Source organism: Astatotilapia calliptera, chromosome 3, assembly GCF_900246225.1.
Source record: "Astatotilapia calliptera chromosome 3, fAstCal1.2, whole genome shotgun sequence".
NCBI classification, from domain to species: Eukaryota; Metazoa; Chordata; class Actinopteri; order Cichliformes; family Cichlidae; genus Astatotilapia; species Astatotilapia calliptera.
This window is the reverse complement of record NC_039304.1, coordinates 1,332,577-1,345,327: the sequence shown is the minus strand read 5'-3', so window position 1 is coordinate 1,345,327 and position 12,751 is coordinate 1,332,577. Positions and strand designations below refer to the sequence as shown.

Genomic DNA, 12,751 nt, shown 5'->3' with positions numbered 1-12,751 from the left:
GAGCTTGAAAGAGGAACTGTTTCCTTCTTCTGTATTTTGGTGCACAGGTCAACATCCAGCCCTCTGAGTGGCACCGTGCCCTCCTGCTGCCACAGGCCTGGAGGGGCTTCATGAGCCGAGCTTTCTACGCCGTTATGGAGGTTTGTGCAGGTGTTACAAAAGCATACAGTAAAGACCTCTGACCTTACAGTAAAGGCCTCTGACCTTACAGTAAAGGCCTCTGAGGCCTCTGACCTTACAGTAAAGGTCTCTGAGGCCTCTGACCTTACGGTAAAGGCCTCTGACCTTACAGTAAAGGCCTCAGAGGCCTCTGACCTTACAGTAAAGGCCTCTGAGGCCTCTGACCTTACGGTAAAGGCCTCTGACCTTACAGTAAAGGCCTCTGAGGCCTCTGACCTTACAGTAAAGGCCTCTGAGGCCTCTGACCTTACGGTAAAGGCCTCTGACCTTACAGTAAAGGCCTCTGACCTTACAGTAAAGGTCTCTGAGGCCTCTGACCTTACGGTAAAGGCCTCTGAGGCCTCTGACCTTACAGTAAAGGCCTCTGAGGCCTCTGACCTTACAGTAAAGGCCTCTGACCTTACAGTAAAGGCCTCTGAGACCTCTGACCTTACAGTAAAGGCCTCTGACCTTACAGTAAAGGCCTCTGACCTTACAGTAAAGGCCTCTGAGGCCTCTGACCTTACAGTAAAGGCCTCTGACCTTACAGTAAAGGCCTCTGAGGCCTCTGACCTTACAGTAAAGGCCTCTGACCTTACAGTAAAGGCCTCTGACCTTACAGTAAAGGCCTCTGAGGCCTCTGACCTTACAGTAAAGGCCTCTGACCTTACAGTAAAGGTCTCTGAGGCCTCTGACCTTACGGTAAAGGCCTCTGACCTTACGGTAAAGGCCTCTGACCTTACAGTAAAGGCCTCTGACCTTACAGTAAAGGCCTCAGAGGCCTCTGACCTTACAGTAAAGGCCTCTGACCTTACAGTAAAGTCTCTGACCTTACAGTAAAGTCTCTGACCTTACAGTAAAGGCCTCAGAGGCCTCTGACCTTACAGTAAAGGCCTCTGACCTTACAGTAAAGGCCTCTGACCTTATGGTAAAGGCCTCAGAGGCCTCTGACCTTACAGTAAAGGCCTCTCAGGGTTTGGTTTTGTTGGCAGGGTCGACGTGCTGAGTTAGAGATGCTCCAGAAACAAGGCAAAGAGGATCCACAGGAGCTGCAGTACAAGCATCACTGTGCCTGGCTGTGGTGAGACCCACACTCATGCTTGCTTGTATATGTGTAGACTGTGTGTATAAATGGTAGTGCTTTTGTACATCGTCTCTAATCTTACTGTAATGACTGTAGTGTGTGTGTGTGTGTATCCCTGCTGTGTGGGCCAAACTTCACATCAACACTTTGTGGTAACATCTGCAGTATGTAGCCAAAATAACTGGTTCTGAACCAGCAACCTCCTGACCAGTAGACCACCTGCTCTCCCTCCTGACCATGAAGAGAGTGAATCATGGTTTTCAGGCATGTCAGTCACAGGTTATCAAGTCTGTGGGACGGTGTCGTGATCGGATGCAACAAGCATAGTTGTAAAATGTCGTGTTCACGCTTCTCCGTCTCGCAGATGGAGGAGTCTGGTTGGGCAGTTATCAGGAGACTGGTACTGGTCTGACTTTGGTGGTGGAGGGATGATAGTGCGGCTGTTTTTTAGAGGTTGGGCTCAGCTGCTTAGTTCTGGTGAGAGGAATTGTTAATGCTTCCAAATACAAAGACATTTGGGACGATTTCCTGCTCCCAACATGAACGTGTGCACAGGAAGAACCTGACTGGCCTACAAAGAGTCCTGACTTTGACCCAGCAGAACATCTGTGGGATGAATTGGAGCGCAGACTTGTTTAGAAAGCATGGAGGGAAGCATTCACGTTCTTCATCTTTTTAATGTATTTTTCTCATGTTTCTGACACAGGGCCAGAGATCAGCTGGCAGATGTCATCAAAGCAGCTACAAAGTGAGTCCCCTGGTCGCTCTGTTTAGGGAAACGTTTGGTGAGCTGTGCAGAGTAACCTGATGCGAGCACTGTGAAATGACTTTCTGTGGATCGTTTCAGGGACAGTCCTGTTGTTCAAGGAAACGCCATCTTGGCTCTGAGCGGCCTCGCTGCTGTTCTCGCCAAGTATGAGAGCAACCTGCCCACTGATGGTGACGGCAGCCTGGGGGTGAGACACCGCAGGGTCCTGTTACACACTGTTTGCTATTTCATAATCATATAGATGCTTAGCTCAGTGCTGTTGGACTTGATAGGCTGGACCAGAGTTTGTGGCCACAGGAAGCTGGTTGACCATGGTGCTGGACACCCTGCTCAGCATCAGCAGCAGCAGCTTCAAGGCCACAGGACGAGTTTTCCCCTGGTTTCTACACGTGAGTTTCATCAGAAGCCGTGATTGGCAGATGATTCGAGTTATTTAAACGCTGTGACAGTTGTTGTGAATAGAAAGTTGCTTTCTTGCATTGATCACCTTCATCCTGTGCTGCCGGCCTCCTCAGCGCTCCTACTCGGGTGAGAACACAGCGAGCACCATAGCGCGCTCCTGTGCAAGCCTCGCCCTGTCGCTGCTCGTCTCCGTGCTCGTGGTGTGGCAGCGGGACAGTCTGACCCACATCCTGTCGGCACTGCGGGCCGGCCTCCCGGGCTCCCCCGCCGCAGACGACTCCCAGGCCATCCAGTTCCACTCTGGGCTCGGTCTGGGCATGGTGCTGTCCACCCTGCTGCACCAGCGCCTCAGGTACAGTCTGCAGGAGGAGATTCTGATGTGAACCAACAGCGTAACGGTTACTGACTGCCTCTGTCCTCTGTCAGTGATGAGTCTGCTCAGAAGGATGCTGATCTCCTCTTTGGCCCTCTGGATGCTCTGGAAGGTTCCTCTTTCAACCCCAACCTGGAATACAAGTAGGTCCTCTTATGAATAGAGTAAATGCACACTGACATCACACGGTTGGTAGGAAGCTGAGAGAGTGTCACTCACAGCTAGAATGAGTGTGTGGAGTGTACACAGTGTCCCTGTGTGGCATCCGTCCATCATCCAGAAACATTACATGATGTTAACGGGAGATTCAGCTGTTACCAAGGCTGCATTCATGCTGCTGCTCGTTTGGCACATTTACTCTTTTTCACAGACACATCTGGAAGCATGTTAGGATATTCAACAGTGAAACAGCGGTTAGCATATTAAACGTGGTCTTTCCATGTTCTGCCTTCTTTCCTCAGCACTGGCTGCATACTGGGTCTGGGGCTAGTGCTGTCTGCCTTCTGCAGCAGTGGACAGAGGAGTCGACATGTCCGTGTCAGCCTAATGCTCGACAAGCTGCTGGCCAACCTGCAGGACTGCAGTGGGCGGGGACGCATGGAGCAGGAGGTAAGCAGCCCTGCACACGGCTCGCACGCTGACACAGAGCCGAGGTCCTGAATCTGATACAGGATCAAGTCTTTGATTGTAACTGTCTGCTCACACACGCTTGTGATAGAAGAAGCTGAGATAGTACTTAGTTCTCTCCAGATCTTTGATGAATTATCTACTAAAGACAGTTTCTGCTACATGAAGAGTTAAAACTTTGAGCCTGATGGTGATGTGTGAACTTTGACCTATGACCTCGAAGCACTAAAATCCAATCCAATCCAACTTTATTTATATAGCACATTTAAAAACAACAAAGTTGACCAAAGTGCTTTCCAATAATAAAACAGAGATAGCAGTTAAACCCATACTTTAAATGGTGCATCTTATGATCTTTACTGTACGACTGGAACAGATTCGGCTTGTGTAAGCTGTAAAAACGTGTCGTCGTGACCTTGTAGAGCAATAAAAAGTGTAACACAGATAAGCTTTGTTTGCAGCTGTCCAAGGTGGAGACGTTTCACGGCCAGTGTGGGGTGAAGGCTGAAAACTGTGTGCCGTACAAAGTTTTCACTGACCTTCACATGTGGTGTGTGTGTGCAGGTCTTGGCGTACTCTGTGGCGTGTGTGAGCGTTTCAGCGTTCAGCGCAGGTCTTATTGACGCCGCCAAGGCGGAGAAGGTGATGGACACGCTGCGCAGCCTGACTGAGGAGAGCCAGCAGGTCAGTAGGTAGCTGATGGAGGTCATTCTGGCTCCAGCAGCTCTTTGTGGTTTTATTGATGACCCTGTGTCCCCAGACCCCGGGCTTCTCCCTGGCTCTGGGGTTAGCGGTCCACGGGCTGTCGGTGTGCGGCCACGGCAAAGCAGAGCACATCCACCCTCACCTGCTCGCAGCCTGGATCAAAATCTTACTGGCTGAGGTACAAAACCTGACGTTCATGTTCATGTAAACGATGTCCAATCACGTGAAATGATGTTTGGGGTCCCAGCGCTGACCTTCGTGCTGCCTTTGTGTTACAGGGCTGTCCCACCATGCAGCGGCTGGCTGCTGTCAACGGGCTGGTGGCTTTGGTGGGGTCAGAGAGTTACCTCATTCAGGTGAGACGCCTGCAGCTGTTGGAGCTGAGCATCAGCATGTGCTTCACTCAGTCCCTGAAAACATGTCGTCACCTGCTGCTGTTTCTCAGGATGTTTGTTTGGTGGTTTCAAGCATGTGGAGGAGGATTGAGCTCATGTGACCCTGTAAGGTTTTAGGAATCACCATGGTTACCATAGGAACACACTGGCAAACCCAGCATTAAAAAAGATGTGACAGAAGTGCAGATGTGTGGAGCCATGTGAAGTGTCCCCGTGTTCACAAAGAGATGCAAACACACCTTAGTTGCAGCTAAAGTTACCGACTGATGCTGATTCTCCTCTGATGCAGCTGAAGAGTGAGACGGAGCTCGTGTCCAAGCAGCACAACAGGCTGAATGAAGTTATTCGGGCCGTCACACAGGTCAGAGTTTACTTATCAAATATGACTTCACTCCCATTACTACACACCATACTTCCCCTCGCCTCACCTCGGAGCGTCTGTTTCATCCTCTTGTCGGCTCTCTGGTTGCAGATCGTCACGTTCTCTGGAGCCATCGGTTTGCAGTCCAACAGCGCCTGCTTGCTGGGACATTTGCATCTGGCCCACATCTGCAGCAGTCACAGTCACACAGCAGGTAACACAGGTGTCAGTGGGCGGAGCAGAGCTGGATGCAGCATCAGTAATCCTTTAAAATTCATTCCTCATAAAGTTTCAGCTCTTAGAGAATGACACACACACACACACACACATACAGACACACACATACAGACACACACAGACACACACACACACACATGCTGGGAGCTACTGGGCACTAACTACTTTGATCCAACTCCCAGTTCCTCCAGATTTCAGTTACCTCTCAGAGAAAAGTGTCGTCAGATCCACGACGGAGTTCATCGCAGAAGCTGGACACAAAGGTTTGTGACATCTGCAGAGGTCGTTGTGTTTGAAGCTGTAACTCTGTAACATCCTCTCTCTGGGCCCAGGTCCTCAGGCCTCCCATCCAGGCCTGGTTAAGACCGCTCTCACCGCTTTGGCGTCAGTCGGCGCCTCTTTCCAGTATCCGCCCATCAACTGGAGCGCCGCTCTGTCTCCTTTAATGAGGATGAGCTTTGGTAAGAGTTGTCGCTCAGTGCTGTCCGTGAAGCACAGCCACAGATCCTGTTCAGTCTGTGTTGTTGTTGTGTTTTGTAGGAGAGGATGTGCAGCACCAGTGTGTTGTACTGGCAGCCTGTCAGACCCAGTCCTCCCACAGCGCTGCTCTCTTTTTGGGCTCCTGGTTGTCCCCTCCCCTGGTCCACAGTCTCAGCGTAAGTCCAGTTGTGTATTAGCGCTGTGACAGCTGATATTCAGTTCTCCATCAGGTGTATAGGCTGGTCCACTTTAATCTGTTGTTTCTGGTGTCCAGCTTATATTTGAACAGCTAACAGAAACAGGTAACAGGAGCATCTCAGCCTCACCTCTGAGCTCAGCTGCTTCTCAGTCGTACAGCAGCTGAATAAACGTCTGAATAAACAGCGTTTGGCTTCTGAAGCTGAACAGATGCTCTTTAACCGTGACACACATGCAGTCTGTCTCGTCACTGCTGTAGGAGAGCATGAGTCCAGTACCTGTTACAATGATGAAGGCTTTGAGATCCTTACTGGCTGTCTGTCTCCCCCAGTACCAGACCCGGGCCCACCTCTATGAGACTCTGGGCTCGTGGATGAAGCACGTGACTGAGGACAAGCTCCAGGTGTATGTGGAGAGTTTGGGGCTGCAGCAGTTTCAGGAGGACCTCCGACCCCAGCGCGCGTCCCTGTGTGGCTCTGTGCTGCGGGGCCTGGCTCAGGCCATGGCCCTCCCAAACCCCTCTAGCAGCTGCTGGACCATCCTCTGCTCTGCCACGGAGAAGATCTTCACCTTCCTGCCCGACCGAATCCAGGTGCAGTCTAAGTGCTGAAGCTTTTTCTTTGATACATGGCTCTGTCCCTGGTTTTACGCTCGGGGATCCTGATATCCTCTGATGCTCCCGTCCACCCACAGACACGAACAGGAGCATAAACCCATTTCATTCAAAGCAAGAAGCTGTGACACATGCTGTAGGTGTGCAGAGCTTCAGAGCTCGGCTGGAAATGAGCTTTTCTCTTCACCACAGCAGCTTCAGCCCATCGTTAGCTCAGCTGTAAGAACACGGGCCAAACACAGCATCATAATAACAGCAGTGGCAACTGTAACAGTAACAGTAACAGCTCACTTCAAAGGGAGCTCTGGCCCCTCCCTGTCTGTATCTCACATATCTGTTTCCTGTGCTCAGTTATTATATTAATGACATAAGTAATACATAATTATCTTGATGGATGTTGGATGAGGAGGCCTGATAGAAATGCCAGTCAGGTTTATAACAAGTGCAAAGACATGATGTGCAGCAGGTTCCTGTTAGTGTTCGTTTGATGTCGTCAAACTCAAAAGTTAAAGCTGTCGAACTCTTGGATACAAACTGGGTGCTTCAGTGAAACATGCAAACATTTGTACATGTGTTGGTGGGATGGCTGTCTGGGTTTATTAGGACAACATTAAGTTTGCAAACATAAAAACAGGATGCAGTCATGATTACATCCGTAGCAGAACACACAGGACGTATCAGCTGGATAAACTGAGTGAATGGACACAGAGCATTCCCTCTGTGTGTGCAGACTAACTGTGGCACTGCGTGAAGAGCAGGTGGTCTGATGTAGGACAACAGCTGCTTAATAGGCCAGATGTTTTCAGCTGGAGAAAGGTGAGACGCAGGTCACGATGAAGTCTGGCTGTAGTCAGACAGATGTGTGTGCCAGTGCCAAAGACACTAACGACCTTCATCCCATCAGAGATGCAGGGTCTGCTCCTCCTCCTCTTCATGAGGAAGGATGTCACGTTTGATGCACCTGGTCAGAGAAGTGTTTACAGTTTGCTGCAGTCCATTTAAAGCTGATTCTGCCCGTAGAAGAAGACCTCTGGACCATGGTCACATGACCTCTTGGTCCATGATGCAGCTGTAACCAGCACATCTGCTCGCTCTGGCTGACAGTGATTTCTGTGACACAGCTGTCGCTGTTTCTGCCACTCCAGACCTCCTTTTACCTTTGTTTGTACAGGCCGTCACATTGAGACTCACAGGAGAGAGCTGATCTATACATCTAGGCATTCTCAAAGTACAGTAAACAGGAAAACAGTCAAATAGTTGTGTGAGGATCACGGGCAGTTACACTCATTTTAGCCTTTGTCCAAATCCTCTGTAGTCTTCACATTGAGCAGCATTAATCTCCTCAGTCTGAAGAACAGCACAGTGGTCGTGTTTCATGCTACTTGATGTTAGTGTGGCTACATTTCAGCTTTTGAATGGCTGGAATAATTTAGTTGATGATATATGCGCGCTGGTGTGTGTCGCCTCAGCTCGCCTCAGTTTAACAGCTGCTAATAGCTGAACCTGCTAGCCTGCTCTGTTCACCTTTCTGTGAAACCAGCTGATCTCCTTCAATCAGTCTTTGTCTGTTTTGAAACCCTGACTTTGTGCAGTCTAACAATGAAAGCCTTTTATTCGTCCTGCTGCTGGGCCCTGCTGGCATCCAGCTTTGCCTCTTTAACACATGAACACAGGTTCAAAGCTGTTTAAATGAGACATTTTAACTAAAAAATAACAATTTTTATGTTTGTGTTTGATTTCTTGTACATTTGTTTCAGGATAATGAAGTGGATCTGTATGTGGGCGTGGCCAAGTGTCTGTCTGAGATGTCTGACACAGAGATTGAGAGGATCATGAAAGTCTCTGAGGTACAGTCTTAATAACCCCAGCAGAAAATGAACAGAGGGACCACGTCCACTGTTTCCATGTGGGCAGAAGTACATTTGGTTTACAGGGTAAAACACATGTTGCTGGTCTCGTAGTGGAAGGAGAAATGGAATTAATTCCAGTCACCTGTAGCTCATATTGCTTTATTATTTATAGCTGTCAGTGTGTGGACAGTAAAACCTGCATTCTTCCTAATGCCCAGCAGGGGGCCCACTCTGAAAGCGTGCATTTCTAAAAGGAGTAAACGTTCAGTTTGACCAAATGTAACCATATAGTATTTAAGCTTTCAGTAATTTAGAGGAGTCTTCCTCACATGGTTACTTTGTTCACTTCAGCAGCAGTCGGCTCAAGGTGCTTTATACTGTAAGGTCGACCCTACAGTAATAACACAGAGAAAAGCCAACAATCATATGACCCCCTATGAGCAGCACTTTGGTGACAGTGGGAAGGAAAAACTCCCTTTTAACAGGAAGAAACCTCCTGCAGAACCAGGCTCAGGGAGGAGCGTGTGCTGTGGCTTTAACATCTCTGCGCTCTGTTTAGACTCAGATGGAGAAGACCTGCTTCATCTTAGCCTACCTGACCTCTCAGGGACGAGTGCCCCTCCTTAGTCTTAATGATGTCATTGCTGGGGTCCTCCGTGGTTGGCCAAGCCGCAGAGTGGGGTGGCTCCTCCTGCAGACGTTTTACCAGTGTCGCCTGGCAACCAGCATCAACACAGGTGAGACAGGAAGGCGTTCCTACTGCGTGGAAAGTGGATCTCTTCTGATCTAACAGACGACTGACACCTGTGTGTTTTATCATGGTGGTTGTCATTTAGTCAGCATGCTGAGCTCGCTCTTTGTCACAGGCATCTCCAGACGGATGGAGTGGCTCCTGCAGCTGATGGGACATATCCGAAATGTTGCCTACGGCGTAACAGACGTCCAGTGTGGAGACACCAGATCGGTATGTTTCTGAGTGACCCACAGTGACTCCCACACATCCTCCTCTTCCTCCCAGCAGCTGAGCTTAGCTAAATGCTGGTCCACCATGACGGTGCCATGTTTACTACAGTGATGGCAGCGAGGCTGCTCTCGAGCATCACCGACAGAGGAAAGCTTGCTGCTGTTTTCTTCTTCTGTGTATTTGAGTTGGTGGAAGCAGATTCTGTGTCGTGTTTCTAACTGAGTCTGCTCTGTAGGCCACCGACTTCCTGTTCCAGCTCTTTGCTGCTGCAGTAGTTTCCTGGGGTGACCACATCATGCCACTCCTCTTTGGCATCCGGGTCCAGTGGTTTCCATGGCAGCCAGCCCCCAAGCCTCAGGCTCTAACACACGGTCTATATGGCGAGGAGTCGTCGGTGGACGGCGCCCTGTCCCAGTGCCTGTTAGCGATGTCCCACAGCCTCCCTCGGCTCCTGGACAAGGAGCCCTGGAGCAGCCAAACACCCAAGGTCAGTGTTTGCGCTGTGAACTTTGAACTTTAGCTCAACTTTCACTCGTTGTAAACGTGCAGAAGGGATGACCCCGTGTGTGTCTCAGTTCATAGACTGGCTGCTCAGCATCATGGAAGCTCCTGAGCAGAGCGTGTCAGCATCAACGGTCAGCACAGCCAAAGGTGAACAAAGCAGCCTTTTTCCTACTTACACACTCTGTTTGAGCCGCATGGCAGCACTACCCACAGACTGCTGTCTCCACAAAGTGCTTAATGAAATCAAAACAGTGAAATCCTGTTTGAACACAGCTGAGCTGGATTTAAATCACACCTAAATGAACAGTTTAATTAGATTATTATTATTACTGTCCTTGTGCAGGTCTCATTGAAATTAAGACCTGGCCTGAGTTTTGTCAGGTTCTTACATCCTCCAGGTAAAAACTTCACTGTAAAGCCAACAGTACTCACCTCTCCAAACCACTGAGTGCAGGTGTTCAGTCACTTCTGTGGCCACAGGTGTAAAAGCCCGAGCAGCCGGGTGGTTGGTAGCGTCTACAGCACGTGCTGCTGATAGGATGGCACCTGAACACAAACTCCAGCTGAGGTGACAGAGTGGAAGCAACTGGGAACGACAGCGTCTCTGCTGTGGAGTGATAGGCCGTCTAAAATCGAAGGGCGGGGTTGTTGTTTCTTCTTTACTGGTTTTGCCCCAGAAGCTAAAGCTTCGTGGTAAAGCCTGTATGTTCGGGTCTCCTTGTGAAATGCGTCGTGTGTTTCATGCACTGGTTCTTATGCAGCACTGTTCTTCTCTGAGCGGTTTACTCATCCACGCACAGCTTTCTGTGCTTACATCGCACTGCTGTGGATGCAAATGTGTGCGTTCAGGTTAGAAGCCTGAATTTCAGCTCAGACACATGGAGTTTGTAGTTTCTGCTGAAATATTTCCGTCAGTGATCACAGAGACAGAGCAGTCCAACCAATCATAGCCTCCGTGAACCTGGTTGTGTCGGAGCTCCTCCCTCACCACGTCCTCAGACAGGGTCGTTGGACTGTTAGGGTTTCTCTGCACTGCTGCAGGTTATCTCACAATATCACGTTACCATAGAGGGGGACTGTTGTGATTCGGCTCTATATACACAGCTGCAGTGATGTTTGTTAGCAGTAATTGTTTTTGGCCAAACGAGCTTCTGCTAACAGGCCTCATCTGTGGCCGTCTTTACATGAGAACTAAGGCACCATGTTTATTGACACACAGCTGACAGCACTGTCAGAAAACAAGGTGTGGAAAGAGCACTGTATTTATAGGGTTGCACCAAAGAAGAAGAACAATGAGGGGGGGGCTCTAACTGATAATGAACACAACTACAGGCTTGGAGGTCCTAACAGTCAGGTATAACAGGAACGGTTTGGGGGTTATAACAAGATGTGATTTATGACCGTGTTACACTACGTGATGCGAAAGTCACTTCTTCCACTGACCGCTGCAGCTCACCTGCACCAGGGTAAACCTCCGCCTGCCCCAGTCCTGCTTTACAGGTGAAAATAGAGCAACAGGACCGCTGAGTCTGTGACTTTATTTATTTTCTGCTGTGTTTTACTTGCATCTATTTGAAAGAGTGAGTGTAAACACACAAAATATTTTATTTTATGTGCTGGAACGTGCAGAAAATAGGTTTAAATGTTTCTTCCAGTCAGAGAATGTTGCAGATAATTAAATTTTTGCTTGATGCATAAAGTTAAAAGATTAAAACTAATAAAACAAGTTTTAAAAAGAGACTTTTCCATTTGATTACATTTTGTATGATGGATTATGCAGAAAAAGTAGAATTGAAAGATCTATCGCTTTATCACCTCTTCAGGTTGTAAATCGTGTTTTTAAAATGTAACTAAGTAACTAATTACCTTTGAAAATAAGTAATCAGTAAAGTAACAGGATTACTTTTTGGGGAAGTAATTAGTTACTGATTACTTTTTTCAAGTAACTTGACCAACACTGACTTTAAGAGAGGTTTACTCAAACATCATGGTGAAACAAATGATCTGGCCTTCAGAACAGCCATCTGATCTCTGATTCCTCTGATCTCTCTGATTCCTCTGATCTCTCTGATTCCTCTGATCTCTCTGATTCCTCTGATCTCTCTGATTCCTCTGATCTCTCTGATTCCTCTGATCTCTCTGATTCCTCTGATCTCTCCTGTGCTTCCTTCCAGCTGCTCTGTTGGCGCTCAAGTCCTCTGCAGAGTTCAAGAAGAAAGCCGTGTGGACCAGAGCGTACGGCTGGTAGCCCAGAGGAGCCTCGGTGTCCTGCTCAGGCGTTGCTGCTCGTACACAAAGAGACGCACGGCTGCTGGTCTGAGCTGTGGGCATGTTTAATGTTAGACAGTAACTGTACTGTAGGAATCTGTGCTGTCAATAAAAGTGCAACAAATCATTTTGGGTTTAGAACATCCTTTTCTCTCTTTACAGCAGATCGTTAAATTCGACTTCATCCGTAACTCCAGCGAGCTGTGACTTCATGTTACTTCCTCTTCCTGTTCCACTTCTCCAGGTGGTGGTGCCTCTCCTTCAGCAGCTGCCCGACTGTGAGCGAGGCTCCTGAAAACATTGCCAAAAACCAAACAGTGCTTTACATCACAGTTACTGTACAGTTACACAGTAACTTCATTCATGACACCAGTTTAACATCCCCAGATAGAAGATCCTCCTCAGTGTTGTCACCACAGACCTGGTCAGAAAGCTCGGACACTATGATGATGTGACAGTGAGGCCTGTAACTGTTCTTCATCGTCCTAGTCTTCCTCAGGAAACTGTCACACGTAGTTTTTCCAACAGTAACAAATCAGGAGAACCTGAGAACGTTTTCTTTTCCTTCAGTGTTCTAGCTCAGGTGGATTTAGGTCGTGTTACTGAAGCGACCGACCTCTGTGTCTCTCTATCAGCCTGACAACGGCACGACTAACCGCCTCATTAACCCTCGTCCAACCAGCATGTTTAACATACAAGGACGAGCGACTGAGGACCACAACAGTGACCTCATGTTAAAAAACTAGTAACGGTAACATATGT

The 12,751-nt window shown here is 48.6% G+C and overlaps 3 protein-coding genes across 4 annotated transcripts in view; 1 reads left to right on the top strand and 2 right to left on the bottom strand.

Moving 5' to 3' along the window:
- focad (focadhesin) overlaps positions 1 to 12,116 on the top strand; it is a 29,176-nt gene extending 17,060 nt beyond the window's left edge. For both annotated transcript variants that reach the window (XM_026158203.1, XM_026158210.1), the window contains 23 exons: positions 48 to 140; positions 1,152 to 1,240; positions 1,950 to 1,991; positions 2,091 to 2,199; positions 2,285 to 2,401; positions 2,528 to 2,766; positions 2,841 to 2,930; positions 3,249 to 3,396; positions 3,979 to 4,098; positions 4,175 to 4,297; positions 4,398 to 4,475; positions 4,804 to 4,875; positions 4,987 to 5,089; positions 5,295 to 5,375; positions 5,445 to 5,573; positions 5,653 to 5,768; positions 6,122 to 6,382; positions 8,161 to 8,250; positions 8,813 to 8,990; positions 9,120 to 9,217; positions 9,453 to 9,704; positions 9,793 to 9,868; positions 11,896 to 12,116. In XM_026158203.1, the coding sequence (XP_026013988.1) occupies positions 48 to 140; positions 1,152 to 1,240; positions 1,950 to 1,991; positions 2,091 to 2,199; positions 2,285 to 2,401; positions 2,528 to 2,766; positions 2,841 to 2,930; positions 3,249 to 3,396; positions 3,979 to 4,098; positions 4,175 to 4,297; positions 4,398 to 4,475; positions 4,804 to 4,875; positions 4,987 to 5,089; positions 5,295 to 5,375; positions 5,445 to 5,573; positions 5,653 to 5,768; positions 6,122 to 6,382; positions 8,161 to 8,250; positions 8,813 to 8,990; positions 9,120 to 9,217; positions 9,453 to 9,704; positions 9,793 to 9,868; positions 11,896 to 11,969 (2,778 nt within the window). In that variant the 3' untranslated portion in view covers positions 11,970 to 12,116. The remainder of the gene's footprint in view (positions 1 to 47; positions 141 to 1,151; positions 1,241 to 1,949; positions 1,992 to 2,090; positions 2,200 to 2,284; positions 2,402 to 2,527; positions 2,767 to 2,840; positions 2,931 to 3,248; positions 3,397 to 3,978; positions 4,099 to 4,174; positions 4,298 to 4,397; positions 4,476 to 4,803; positions 4,876 to 4,986; positions 5,090 to 5,294; positions 5,376 to 5,444; positions 5,574 to 5,652; positions 5,769 to 6,121; positions 6,383 to 8,160; positions 8,251 to 8,812; positions 8,991 to 9,119; positions 9,218 to 9,452; positions 9,705 to 9,792; positions 9,869 to 11,895) is intronic.
- Positions 1 to 12,751, bottom strand: part of LOC113015885 (NACHT, LRR and PYD domains-containing protein 3-like) — a 525,401-nt gene that overhangs the window by 161,660 nt on the left and 350,990 nt on the right. The window lies entirely within an intron of this gene.
- Positions 12,039 to 12,751, bottom strand: part of hacd4 (3-hydroxyacyl-CoA dehydratase 4) — a 6,995-nt gene continuing 6,282 nt past the window's right edge. Inside the window, exon 7 of the mRNA XM_026158869.1 lies at positions 12,039 to 12,280. Coding sequence (XP_026014654.1) covers positions 12,204 to 12,280 — 77 coding nt within the window. The 3' untranslated portion in view covers positions 12,039 to 12,203. The remainder of the gene's footprint in view (positions 12,281 to 12,751) is intronic.